The 15,000-nt window shown below is 40.9% G+C and overlaps 1 protein-coding gene across 2 annotated transcripts in view; it reads right to left on the bottom strand.

The window, feature by feature from the left end:
* LOC116056508 (cytochrome b5) overlaps window positions 1–14,290 on the bottom strand; it is a 15,271-nt gene extending 981 nt beyond the window's left edge. For both annotated transcript variants that reach the window (XM_031308634.2, XM_031308632.2), the window contains exons 1-4: window positions 13,949–14,290; window positions 3,165–3,293; window positions 2,886–2,915; window positions 1,701–1,735 (exon numbers count right to left, since the gene is read on the bottom strand). In XM_031308634.2, the coding sequence (XP_031164494.1) occupies window positions 1,701–1,735; window positions 2,886–2,915; window positions 3,165–3,293; window positions 13,949–14,086 (332 nt within the window). In that variant the 5' untranslated portion in view covers window positions 14,087–14,290. The remainder of the gene's footprint in view (window positions 1–1,700; window positions 1,736–2,885; window positions 2,916–3,164; window positions 3,294–13,948) is intronic.
* Between the last annotated feature and the right edge of the window lie 710 nt (window positions 14,291–15,000).

Below are 15,000 nucleotides of genomic sequence, written 5' to 3'. Positions count from 1 at the left end.
TGTCCCTATGTCCCTATGTTCCTATGTCCCTATGTTCCTATGTTCCTATGTCCCTATGTCCCTATGTTCCTATGTCCCTATGTTCCTATGTTCCTATGTTCCTATGTTTCTATGTCCCTATGTCCCTATGTCCCTATGTCCCTATGTTCCTATGTTTCTATGTTTCTATGTTTCTATGTCCCTATGTCCCTATGTTCCTATGTTCCTATGTCCCTATGTCCCTATGTCCCTATGTCCCTATGTTCCTATGTTTCTATGTTTCTATGTTTCTATGTCCCTATGTCCCTATGTTCCTATGTTCCTATGTCCCTATGTCCCTATGTCCCTATGTTCCTATGTTTCTATGTTTCTATGTTTCTATGTCCCTATGTTCCTATGTCCCTATGTCCCTATGTCCCTATGTCCCTATGTTCCTATGTCCCTATGTTCCTATGTTCCTATGTCCCTATGTCCCTATGTTCCTATGTTCCTATGTCCCTATGTCGCTATGTCTCTATGTTCCTATGTTCCTATGTTCCTATGTTCCTATGTCCCTATGTCCCTATGTTCCTATGTCCCTATGTTCCTATGTTCCTATGTCCCTATGTTCCTATGTTCCTATGTCCCTATGTTCCTATGTTCCTATGTTCCTATGTTCCTATGTCCCTATGTTCCTATGTTCCTATGTTTCTATGTTTTTATTTTATTTTAATTAGTTTATTTGTCAGGGACAATGTACAAAATACATTAATCTTACGAAAAGATGTTTTGTACCAGAGTTAGCTAATGCTAGTTTCCATCTGCAGTCCCCGGGCAGGTGCACATAATAGTAAAACATTACATTACAAATAACTGTCAGTAGCACTAACAAATACATGCAAGATTAGTTACACTAATCAGATGTTTAAATGAAAAAACAAATCAATGTTTCTGTGTCTAAGTGTCTGATGAGAACAACTATCTTTGACATTGGTCCAGTATTAAGAGAGATCTCTGCAGTCGGCAGCAGAGAAACAAGCTATAATGTAAGTTAATAGGACGATTGCGCATTTTAAGTTAGCGTCCATTAAAGTTCTGTTTTTGCCGCTGACAGACTCAGATAATTATTCTAAGTGTCTAACAACATTATGGAAAGGATTTCTAGAGAGGTCGACCTTTCTGTTAAAGAGTAAGATCCTTTTTTAAAACATAAAAACATCCGTGACATTGCGTTCGCTAAACCCACCAGACTCCATGTAAATAATCAGGACTTTTAGTATCGTAAAACACACTTCATTCAAAGTCGACAGAAGCAAAATAAAACTATCAAAAGCCGTCTTGGTTCATCTTTCCACTGTTCCAACAATCACCACTCTGGTTTGGTTGAAATAAACTCTTAATTCACCCATTTACATGTGGAAATATGCTGGCTCTATACACGCTAAAAGTCCTGATTATTTACATGGAGTCTGGTGGGTTTGGTGATGGAGATTTCGGGGCGGTTTCATGTTAAACTAAAAGGATCTTACTCTTTAACTAAAAGGTCTATCTCTGTAGGGATCCTTTCATAATGTTGTCAGACACTTAGAATAATAATCTGAGTCTGTCAGCAGCAACAACAGAACTTTTAGTGGACGCTGACTGACGCTGAACATTTGCATTACAGCCCTGTGTGTGTGTGTGTGTGTGTGTGTGTGTGTGTGTGTGTGTGTGTGTGTGTGTGTGCGTGCGCGTGCGTGTACCTGGGCTCATCCTTCAAAGTGGTCACCGGTGTTTCCTGTGAGACACAGAGCACACAAACATCGTCAGCTGTTTCATTACCAAAAGAAAGACTTCATGTCACACACTCTAGAGGGAACATATCGTCGGCCTCTACACCAGATTTAATAAGAAAAGAGCCATGCAGCACAAAATTACATTTACTGGTAAGCTACATTTACACTACTACGTTTTTATTTGGCACATGCCCAGTGTGTGTGGGAACGGTCATGTGATATATGTTGATAAGGCTGGAGACTAGGGGGAACACTAGGTAGGTAGGTAGGTAGGTAGGTAGGTAGGTAGGTAGGTAGAGAGGTAGGTAGGTAGGTAGATAGATAGATAGATAGGTAGGTAGGTAGAGAGGTAGGTAGGTAGGTAGATAGATAGATAGATAGGTAGATAGATAGATAGATAGATAGATAGATAGATAGATAGATAGATAGATAGATAGATAGGTAGGTAGGTAGAGAGGTAGGTAGGTAGGTAGATAGATAAGTAGGTAGGTAGGTAGGTAGGTAGGTACTTTATTGATCCCCAAGGGGAAATTCAAGGTCCCAGTATCTTAAAGACATCACACAACATACACATACATCATAACCAGGATGATAAAATGACAAATCCACATGAATAATATGGACAATGAAAGAAAAGATACTAAATAATGAATGTACTAAGGGATGTATGAGCATGAGAGGCTTGCAGTGACAGGACAGGGACTGACCCTGTGATGCAGTCAGCATGGTAAGGTGCTGTGTGTGTGTGTGTGTGTGTGTGTGTGTGTGTGTGTGTGTGTGTGTGTGTGTGTGTGTGTGTGTGTGTGTGTGTGTGTGTGTGTGTGTGTGTGTGTGTGTGTGTGTGTGTGTGTGTGTGTGTGTGTGTGTGTGTGTGTGTGTGTGTGTGTGTGTGTGCTCTATGAGAGTGTGTGTCATGGTGGTGGTGCAAATAAGTCCAATAGTGCAAGGAATATAGACATAGTTATATAAAAACTATATAGCAGTGCAAGGATAAAGTTTAAAAAAGACATACATATATAATTATATCTATATTATTATTACTACTAGTATAATGTCATTGCTACTACATTGCACATATATGTACATGTTCATACATTCATACATACAACGTAGTAGTATAAGTGTAACCTGAGTTGGGGCTGTTTCCCTTACCTCATGGGTGGCAAACTTGTCTCTGTCGTCCTGCAGACAGACAGACAGACAGACAGACAGAGACACAGACAGATAGAGAGAAAGACAGTCAGAGAGAAAGACAGTCATACAGAGAGAGAGACAGTCAGTCATACATTACACACTTTAACTTGTAACAGAGTATTATTACAGTGTGGTATCAGTACTGTAACTTGTATCAGTACTGTAACTTGTAACAGAGTATTACTACAGTGTGGTATTAGTAGTATTACTGCAGTACAGGATGTGACAGTGACTGACCGGGTGCAGCTCTCCGATCACCATGCCCTGCGCCATCTCTCTGGCGTCGCTCGAGTGTCCCACGTCCTCGAAGCTCTCGGTGGCGTCTCCGCCCGCCTGCTCCCTCAGGACCTCCTCCCCTCCGGGGTGCTGTGATGAAAAACAAACGCACTCTTATGTATTCATCAACACTCACAGAAACTATATTATAATATTCTATAATACCAAAAATACTTTGAAAGGGAGACATTCTGCAAAATGAGTGATTTTATTTTTGATACTTTAAGTACATTTTGCTGATTACAGTAAACATTGTTCAGGAGATGTGCCGGTTAGGGACTTCACCTCTCTATTTTGGGGGAGGGGGGGGCTCCATATTTAGAGTATTTTCAGAGTTTCACCTTGCAGTCAGACGGCCCTTTACACCATTATCTCTCTTCACCGCCACCAGACTCCTTTAAAGGAACACGCCGACTTATTGGGACTTTGTCTTATTCCCCGTATCCCCCAGAGTTAGATAAGTCCAGACATACCCTTCTCATCTCCGTGCGTGTTGTAACTCTGTCTGACGCCCCCAGCATTAGCTTAGCCTAGCACAGATCCGCTAACTGATGTGTGTGTGTGTGTGTGTGTGTGTGTGTACCTGCCCATGCCTAGTCGTGGGATACGGGAGTAAAATGTAGGATACTGTTGTTATAAATTATAGATCCGACGCCGAGGCCAGATTAATGGCTCGGACCCAAACGCCAACTGCCCTTTTCCTGTTTCTCTTCAAAGTATGACAAAATCCCCCAAAAATCCGGACAGCTTACTAAAGATGTCTTTGTCTGGTGTCACCTTATATCTGCCAAAACGGAGACTTTTCCCCTAAAGATATCCTCCAATAACCGTTTTCAGAGCATGCTGCTTAAGAATCCAATTGGCTATTTTTGGAGTCTAAGCACCTCCTTCTTAGGGAAGTCCTCTGTTGATGGCATATTGCTGGCTCCGCTCTCTTTTAGCTGACTTTGCATCTCCCTAGCCAACAGCCTGAGGCCTTGGCTTGGTGCCAGTCTCTGACTCTGTAGCTGTGCAGCAGCATGCATGGTGGTGACTTATGGGGAGGAGAACCTGGGATTCCTCTCTGGTGACACAAACCAGATTTTATCACATTTTGACACAACAGTACATTGTATGCACGCTCACATTATGTGCATTGTGGGTATTTGATAGTGGGCTGTATAGTGAATGAAATAAACCACGGAGAATTTGAACACCACTACAAATCGGCGAATGCACTTTATAGGGAACTATTTCCAGGCAACGTGGCATCATGACTTTGCGTAAACATACACGCCACTTTCCTCAAACCAAGCGGCGTGTTATCTGTACGCATTTTGAGCTATCCATGTGTGTCTACATCTATCGCAAGAACAACGTCACACGCGGCTCTCCTGGGTGAAAGTCCTGTGTTTTACCCATCCACCACCCCAAACAACCTCCTTTCATACTACTCGCTACAGTGATAATTCACATGTAATGTAAGTCAATGGAGGCCAAACGGCATTGATAAACACGCTAAAAAGCGAGTATGCGTCTTGATAACACGCCAAAATGGCATACGAATTGGCGTGTCATACATACGCCACTTAGTGAGATCAGTCTGTTCCAGGACAGGGAACGGTTTCCAACACAGCTTCTATTACTTCTACTTTTACAGAGTACTTCTTCCATATAAATATCTAAATAAATAAATATCCAGCTGTCCCAGAGACAACTTCATTCAAACCAATGACATCGGTCCTGTTTTAGACGTGAACGCTGTAACTGGCAGCCACAGACCGGGCTGTAATGTAACCCTACAGGACTAATGTTCAGCATCAGTTAGCGTCCACTAAAAGTTCTGTTGTTGCTGCTGACAGACTCAGATTATTATTCTAAGTGTCTGACAACATTATGGGATGGATCCCTACAGAGATAGACCTTTAAAACCTCTTTAAGACCTTTCTGTTTAGCCAGAAAGAGGTCTGAAGTCGCTAGCGCTAAACCCACCAGACTCCATTTAAAAAAACAATACTTTTAGCGTGTATAGAGCCAACATATTTTCACATGTAAACCAGTAAACTATGTGTTTATTTCAACCAAAACTAGAGTTGTGATGGTTGGAAAAGTGGAAAGACGACCCAAAACAGCTTCTCATTGTTTTATTTTGTTTCTGTCGACTTTGAATGAAGTGTATTTTACAATGCTACAATTCCTGTTTATTTACATGGAGTCTGGTGGGTTTAGCGAATGCAATTTGGCGGATATTTTTCATGTTTAAAAAAAGGATCTTACTCTTTAACAGAAAGCTCGACCTCCTTAGAAATCCTTTCCATAATGTTGTCAGACACTTAAGTGAACCATTAAACTCAAACATTTCAAAACGGAAAGACAAATCCCTCTCCCCCCCCAAAAAAACCCATTAGTCACTCAAAGATTCTTCACATTTCAGACGTAAACTGAGACAACTGAACCTGAAAACTGGGTTAATAGTCAATAGTTGGCCGTCACGTCCACACTCGGTCTGAACTATGTGCAGAATTAAGCACGTGGCAAATAAAATGACGAGTCACTCTGACATATTGTTGACTCGGTCAAAGGTCCAAACGGTTACCTAAAGTAAGTTATTCTAAGAGGCTGCAACTCCTCAATCATTCATAAACATTTACTTATAAATAAACTTACTTATGTGTGTCTACAGGCAAAGGGAATGATGCAATAAATACTGAGAATGAAGTGTATTTTAACCCTTGTGTTGTCTTCCCGTAGACCGTGCAACTTTTTGTTTTTCTGGGTTGGAATTTCAACATTTTGATGTTCTTTTTCTACACTTTTGTCAACGTTTCAGTCGATTTTATTCCAATTTTTTTCCACTTTTTTGGCTTTTTTTAAAATATTTTTAACAAGTTTTTTGTCCCTTTTTCTGATGTTTGTTTTTTATTTCTATTTTATTTTTTGTCACTTTTTTAAACAAGTTTTTGATGTATATATTGTCATTTTTTGTACATTTTTTGGCTTTTTTTCAATTATGTTTTTGACCATTTTTTTTACAATCTTTTTGTTGTTTTTTAAAAAATTTTGTATTTTTTTGTCACTTTTTCTAACAAGTTTTTGATGTATATATTGTAATTTTTTTGTACATTTTTTGGCTTTTTTCAATTATGTTTTTGTCAATTTTTTTTTTACAATTTTTTGTCACTTTTTCTAACAAGTTTTTGTCACATTTGGCACTGTTTTTTTTGGGTCACTTTTTTGCGTTTTTGTAGCTTTTTCTAACATTTGTCACTTTTTATCACCGTGCTTTTGTCGTAGTTCTGACTGATATTGACAACAGGAGAGTTAATATATTTATAATAGAGATGCACCGATTACAACTTTCTAGGCCGATTCCAATTTCAGATTTTCTAACCACTTTACAGCACACACACATATTTATTTTCTATCTTTTCTTTAATAGAACATGTTTTGAACAGATAATGGATCACTATAAAATAGAACTATATAAATTACTCCTGGTGTGGGACATTCACACACATCTAAAGAGCAATGTTAGAACCATTTCCTTCTTTTCACATCAATATCAACTAAAGAAATGTGATTTAGGTTTTTGGTGTCGTCCCTCCACGCCCTACTTTCTCCTTGCAGGTGTTGCATATTGCAAACTTGTTATCTTCTGCACACACGCTGAAGAATTCCCAAACAGCTGACATGTTGCAGGTTAATTCACCAGGTTCCTACATGTGGAGAATAGCGCCGATGCACGCTTCACACCGCGAGCGGGTACGCACCACACACGGAGGAGAAGTTGAGAGAAAGGAGAAAGAGAGCGTGCTGTGGCGTCCGTGTGTGCGTGCGTCCTTGAGAACTGTAACTGGTATAACTTATGTTGTCAGTTAATTGTAGCGTTGACCAGCATGAAATCACCATATGTTAGACTGACTATATGTCGCCGGTCATGGCCGAGCACGTGAAAACCGGCCAATTCCGGTCACCGGCCGCTCTATCGGTGCATCTCTAGTTTATAATGAATGAACGTAGAGCTGCAAAGATTCATATATTAGTTGTCCACTATTAAATTAATCACCAACTATTTAGATAATCAGTTGGAGTTACTTCTAAGATAAAAACTTGTGTGATTCCAGCTTGTTAAATGTGAATATTTTCTAGTTTCTTCTCTCCTCTGGGACAGGAAACTGAATCCTTCCTTCTTTCCTTCCCTCCCTCCTCTTCCTTCCTTCCAACGGAGCGTTTTTCCTTCCGTTTGTGTATAAAAACTAAATCGCATAACAACAAATGACCGGTTTAGCCTGAAACACATATTTTGGAAATAATGTGCACCAGAAGAGCTGGGACTTCACCTCTCTATTTGAGACCAGCAAAATAAATATTTGTGGTAAAGTTTTCAGTCTTCTATATTTAGAGTATTTTCAGAGCTTGACCTTGCAGTCAGACGGCCCTTAACTCCGTTATCTCTCTTCACCGCCACCAGACTCCATTAAGAAAAACACTGATTTAAGCTCAGAGAACAGCCGCTGCCTCCGTCGGCTAGTTAGTTAGTTACCTAGTTAGTTAGTTAGTTAGTTAGTTAGTTAGTTACCTAGTTAGTTAGTTAGTTAGTTACCTAGTTAGTTAGTTAGTTAGTTACCTAGGTTGTTAGTTAGTTACCTAGTTAGTTAGTTAGTATCACGGTTTTAGGGTCACAGTTTTCGGTTCTGTACGGTTCTTGTTATTTTTTCTTTTAATCTTTAACACTCCAGAAATATACTTTTTTTTTTTTTTTTAGCATATGATATATATATATATATATATATAGCTAAAATTAGCATATTGAATGCATGTTGCACAATACATGCACACAGTGGCAGTTCTATCTATTGTTTGATTTCTGCTGTCATCATAGGTAACATGAAATCCAAAATGTTCCCACACACCAGACTATATACGACGCTGGAGCATCCTCCAACTCCGGGCAGCCTTCCTCATCTCTCCCACTTACCATTTCTGCACGTGACGTGACCTGCAGCACGCCACACTCCACCTGAGGAGCGGTCGGCTCGGCGCCTCTCAAAATCTGACGAAAATCTTTTAAACTGACCTTTGTCGATCAAAAAAACAGACAGATTCAGCAACTGTTTGGCCTATTTCTCTCTTAAAGTGCCCATATTATGAAAAAATCACTTTTTCTGGGATTTGGGGAGTTATTTTGTGTCTCTGGTGCTTCCACACGCATACAAACTTTGAAAAAAATCCATCCATGGTGTTTAGAGTGAGATACGGTTTCTGAATGTGTCCTGCCTTCAGTCTCTGGGTGAGCTGGTCAAAATCGGCACGGCTTGTGACGTCACAAGCCGAAACGAGCAGGCTGACCGCAACCATTAGCTCGTAGCGTTAGCGTTATCATGCTAATGCTAACGCTAGCATGCTACCTCGTTCTCAATAGCAAAGCACTGCTACAACACACACAAGTTCACCATAATCTACAAAAGAACTACTTCCATGTGCGCCCTCATTTAGAAGTCTCCCAGCTAATCGGGTGGTGATGGCGCAGTGGATATGACACATGCCTTTGGTGTGGGAGACACAGGTTTGATTCCCACGGTGATACATCAACCAATGTGTCCCTGAGCAAGACACTTAACCCATAGTTGCTTTTATTTGGTGTTTTTTTCAACAACAACAAAATTCGGCAGTTTTTCGCGTTTTTGTTCCTTTTTTTACGATGTTTTTGGCTTTTTTTTTTTCCTTATTATCTTAAAGTTCTCTTTAATCATTTGGACTGCAGGCTAGAGCTGAAGATCTTTGCGTTCTGTCAGGTTCGGTCTTAATTTCTATCATGTTAAACGGGCTCGGGCTTGCGCTCTGGGTTGCGTGGTAAATGAGCGGTCAGGTGATGCATTTCGATTAGCGCGTAAATGGATGCTGAGGAGGTGAAACGGAGGCTGGCCTCTGGAGGACTTCTTTTATTTCTTCGTTCCAACTTCCAAGTGGCCGACAGCCTCCGTTAGTCATGAATACATGATGTTAAAAAATGTATAAATGACTAATTCTTGAGCTGTGTGCGTGCAGCGCAGTCTGCTGTGTCTTTCTCTCCCTTTTCCGCCGAGTGGCGTGCGTCTGCCCGCGGTGGGCTATTCTCTGACATGCACTCGAACAATCCCTGCTGATAGACGGCCTTCTGTAGGCTACAGTCGGGCTGTAAACGGGTTCGGGCTTTTAAAAAGCTGTCAATCAAAATGTACTTGTCGGGCTCGGGCTGAATTCTGTCGGGCTCGGGCTAGGGCTGCACGATTATGGCCGAAATGATAATCACGATTATTTTGATCAATATATTGATCACGATTAATTATCACGATTACCGTATTTTCCGGACAATAAGTCGCTCCGGAGTATAAGTCGCATCAGTCAAAAAATGCGTCATGAAGAGGAAAAAAACATATATAAGTCGCACTGGACTATAAGTCGCATTTATTTAGAAATTTATTTCACAAAATCCAAGACCAAGAACAGACATTTAATTTGGAAAGGTAAGTTATTCAACTACACAACAGCACCCAGAACAAGGGGCTGAATACGGTAGGTGTCCGGTATGTTAACGTAACACATTAACAGTTATTCAACTATACAACAGAATACAGAACAACTACCAGGGCGTGGAGACGTAACTGCACCGTTGACGAGCCTCTCCCAGCAGGACGCTGTTCAAGCACCCATCTGTGGACTCGTTCCTCCAGCTCTGGCCATCTTGATTTCAGCGCGCGATTAGCCGACTAGCTTTCTTTGTTTCCTTCATTGCAGTAAGACTAACCTTCTCGCCAGTCCCTCACAAGTTTCTCTCTCACTCCAAACTTTTGTTCTGCTGCTCGATTACCGTTTTCGGCTGCATATTTTACTACCTGCAGTCGCCTGCAGTTTCTTTTCTTTCTCAGTTGTCTTTAGGAGCAGAATATAGTTGTCACAAGCCTAGAGCGCCTCTCGCAGCTGTAGACGGTAATGTTTTCAGCATGAAATAACATTTAAAAACATGTTAAATTATATATATTTTGATATATATAAGTCGCACCTGACTATAAATCGCAGGACCAGCCAAAGTATGAAAAAAAAGTGTGACTTATAGTCCGGAAAATACGGTATTTGTTGATTTTAACCAAACAAATTTTATTGTCACATAGGCTAATCATAACTGCTTTCACATCCATATGGTGCTACATTCCTCCTTTGTTGAAGGATACTATGAAGGAGCCATTTCAGATGTTGTGCGACCGCTTTCCAAACATGCGCGTTTGCTGTGAGAAGATACAGGCAACGCAATTTTCTGTTCACGTTAACGGCGCATGTTAAAATCCGGTGCCAATAGGGCACCGGTGCCCGGTATCTACTGGACGAAATAGCAACACGGATTTCGCTGCATGTCATGCTAGTAAACACTAATAACATGTTACACAGCAGCTAACGTTAGCCTACCATTAGCTATAGTAAACACTAAACACGTTACACAGCAGCTAACGTTAGCCTACCGTTAGCTACAGTAAACACTAATAACACGTTACACAGCAGCTAACGTTAGCCTACCATTAGCTATAGTAAACACTAAACACGTTACACAGCAGCTAACGTTAGCCTACCGTTAGCTACAGTAAACACTAATAACACGTTACACAGCAGCTAACGTTAGCCTACCGTTAGCTACAGTAAACACTAATAACACGTTACACAGCAGCTAACGTTAGCCTACCGTTAGCTACAGTAAACACTAATAACACGTTACACAGCAGCTAACGTTAGCCTACCGTTAGCTACAGTAAACACTAATAACACGTTACACAGCAGCTAACGTTAGCCTACCGTTAGCTACAGTAAACACTAATAACACGTTACACAGCAGCTAACGTTAGCCTACCGTTAGCTACAGTAAACACTAATAACACGTTACACAGCAGCTAACGTTAGCCTACCGTTAGCTACAGTAAACACTAATAACACGTTACACAGCAGCTAACGTTAGCCTACCGTTAGCTACAGTAAACACTAATAACACGTTACATAGCAGCTAACGTTAGCCTACCGTTAGCTACAGTAAACACTAATAACACGTTACACAGCAGCTAACGTTAGCCTACCGTTAGCTACAGTAAACACTAATAACACGTTACATAGCAGCTAACGTTAGCCTACCGTTAGCTACAGTAAACACTAATAACACGTTACACAGCAGCTAACGTTAGCCTACCATTAGCTACAGTAAACACTAATAACACGTTACATAGCAGCTAACGTTAGCCTACCGTTAGCTACAGTAAACACTAATAACACGTTACACAGCAGCTAACGTTAGCCTACCATTTGCTACAGTAGTAACTGGATTAAACACGGTTAAAATGCTGACAGCTAAACGGTGTAGTGTGACTGTATTTCACTGGAGAGGATTACAACAGCGGGACGTACAACAGTCTGCCGCTATAGCTACGAGCTAACAGACTCAAACTAGCACTGGTCACTGCTGTTATCTGAAAAACACAGACGGGACTAAATGTTGCGTTTACTGGTAAACTGGCCCCGGGCATTTGCCTATCCTGCCCAGGGGCGATTCTAGGATCAGACCTTTAGGGGGGCTCAGCCCCTAATGAGAATGTGTTAAACCCCCCCCCCCCCCATGCTAAATCAGTAATTTCATTAGCCGATAATCTCTGAGCTACTGAACAACAACGTCAGCTAATGATTATATAAGTCATTCTAACGACTAACGTTCTAACATTCAGCAATTTTAGATGCTTACGTTTCAATTTAGGTTCTAATCTGCTCCATGAAATGACCAACTTCTTCTCTGGGGACTATCTCAGTCCCTCCAGAAAAACGTGATTATGCGATCGCATAATTCAATGCATAATCAGCCAAAGTCCTCATAGTTATGCGGGGGCGCATTTTTTCAAATACGCTGCATTTTCGCCGCATAAATTGCAGATTTTCGCGCAAAATATGCGGGGCTTGCATGATTTCATAATCCCCGCATTTTCGTTGCAAAGAAAGTCCCATATATCTTAGCAGAAAGTTGAAAAATGTTGCGTTTACTTCACACAAGAGCAGCCATTTTCCCCTGTTGCCATGGGAACGTTATGAAGTGACGTAATTACGCGACGTGAACGTCATCGAAAAGCTGCAAACCCCGCGATGAAGCCACGATGGAACCGCAGTTTTTGCAAGTTCCCGCAATTTCATCGCATAAAATTGCATAAATATCCCGCATATTCCATCACATTTTTTAAGAAAACGTGGCGCATAATCAAGGATTTTTGCCCAAAACAATCACAAAAAAACTATTTTTCTGGAAGGACTGTCTATCGACGTTAAACTACACAACCGTCTCCTGCTCTCCCTCTGACAGATCAGATAGAGACTCAGCCAAAGGCGGGAGTCTGACACCATACCCTCCTCTGATTGGCCAACATTATGTTTCTGTTAACCTTTCCTTGATGGGGTTACAGCCAAGGGGGTTAGCTTCGCTTCAGAGCTCGAACCTCCTATGGAGCCATGTTGATGCTACCAAGCCATCACCTCCCGTTAGCATCCCATTGACTGCCATTCATTTTGACGTCACTTTGACAGAGAATAACTTTACATCTGAAGAGTTTAAAGACTCTATTTGTCCATTGTTTATTTCTAAAGAAACACGACAATGTATAAAAGGCTCCATTACCTTGTAGCTCACGTTATGGCTCCGTAGCAGACGTTTTTATAAAAATAGGCTAACGATTGGGTCATAACCACGAGACTTACTGTCTCATAGTAGAGGAATTACCGTATAGTACAGGAGAAGCTCTCAGGCAGTTTGGACTTCCATTAGCTGTTTAAGTTTAATTACTAATGTTAACTATCATTTTAGTGATCAATAATTAGCCTGTGTCTATGTTATCTCCTTACATATACCTACGCTCTCCGTCTCTGCTAGATTGGGAATGATTGAGATTTCTCTTGGCACAGCTACCAGAAGACTTCCAACTTTCAGACAGGTTGCTCACGTCACATCTACGTCTTCAAGCTCAGTTGGAGGCTGCTCAGTAACGCTCAGCCGTCACCGGGAAAGATCTTCTAATATCCTTCACTGGTCTCCGTCCAGAGACACGGGATCTGCTGGTCCATTATATATATATACTGTCTATGTGTACAGGTGCGTAGCAACGGAGACAAACACACAGGATTCAAGCCCTTTGAACCTGTCATTGTTTGTCCTCTGTTACTAACAGACACGTTCGCAAACTCTAACTTAAAGCACTAAAATTCGTTTAAAAAAACAAAAACTAATTGTTTTTTATTATTATAATTTTTAGGTGGGCTGAGAGAAAATTTAGGGGGGCTTGAGCCCCCTTAAAAAGGGTCTAAAATCAGTGATGCTGCCTGTGCTGCAGGGCCGGACCTGACTTTGATGTCTAAGTTTTACTTACTTTTAGTTTGTTAGAGCCCTCCCCCCCTCCTCCCCAGGACCATGAGCCTTTCTGGGGCCCCTGTGATACTGAACTGAGCACAGGAACCACATTTTTCTCAACTAGTGAATTTCCCACCAGACTCCAGCCAAAAAAAGCCCCATTTTGCAACAGACACACTGGCAGCTAATTTGTTAATTATTTTTAACTTAAAACAGAAATCAGTTGGTAAAATGTAAATGTAATGTTTCTGTGTGTTGTTCTGACCACCCAGTTTGGTTTATTTCCTGTTATAGAAGGTTTTAACATGCTAATTATCGCAAACTTCTATTGACATAAAATGCCCGGATTCTTAACGGAGTTCCTCACCTCTTCCAGAAACTTAGTGACATCGTAGACTTTGTTGTGGATGATGATCCACGTTGATTTGAAATTGTTCTGCTCCTCGATCTCTGACAGTCTGTAATATTTGACTCCATCTGCGCATTTTGCGTCCTTTTCACCCATTTGTATCCCTGAAAGTCCGACGGTTTGAGGGGAAAGAAAGTTGACCGGAGCCGCTGAAAGAGGACAGGAGCCGTAAAGGAGTGTGTTTGTTGTTATGTAATAACACCGAGCCTGTCAGGGTCGTGACTCCGCACAAACACACCGACATTTACCCCAGTTTCTATTAACCAGAGTCCCAAGTTACAGCGGTGGAGAGTTCACGGACATCAAGATGCCCGGAGTTCAATACGAGTAGCCCGGCTTGTCTTTTCAAAGTAAAAGTCTGGTTTAATTATGTATGGTAACATCAGTGGGTAAAATTTAAAAATTAAGCCTTTTCTCATTATACACAATGAAATGCAGTTCTACCCCCCTCCACCAAGTACACACACACACACACACACACACACACACACATACACACATACACAAAGACACACACACACACACACACACACACATACACAAACACACACACACACACACACACACATACACAGAGAAACAAACACACAGACACACACACACACACACACACATACACAGAGACACACACACATACACACACACACACACACATACACACACATACACACACACACACACACACACACACACACATACACAAAGACACAAACACACACACACACACACATACACAGAGAAACAAACACACACACACACACACACACATACACAGAGACACACACACACATACACACACACACACACACACACGCATACAGAGACACGCAAACACACAAAAAGTATAAAAAATATTCAAATATCAATTCTTTTTTTAATTATGTTTTATTTTATTCAATTATTTTATTATTTATTATTTTATTTATTATTTTAAATAAAAAATGTATTAATCAATTCATATTATATTATTTAATAATAATAAAATAGAACAACCTATATAAAAGTAGCAC

Source organism: Sander lucioperca, chromosome 23, assembly GCF_008315115.2.
Source record: "Sander lucioperca isolate FBNREF2018 chromosome 23, SLUC_FBN_1.2, whole genome shotgun sequence".
NCBI lineage: Eukaryota > Metazoa > Chordata > Actinopteri > Perciformes > Percidae > Sander > Sander lucioperca.
Note: the sequence above shows the minus strand (reverse complement) of the source record. Positions and strands in the feature narration are given on the sequence as shown.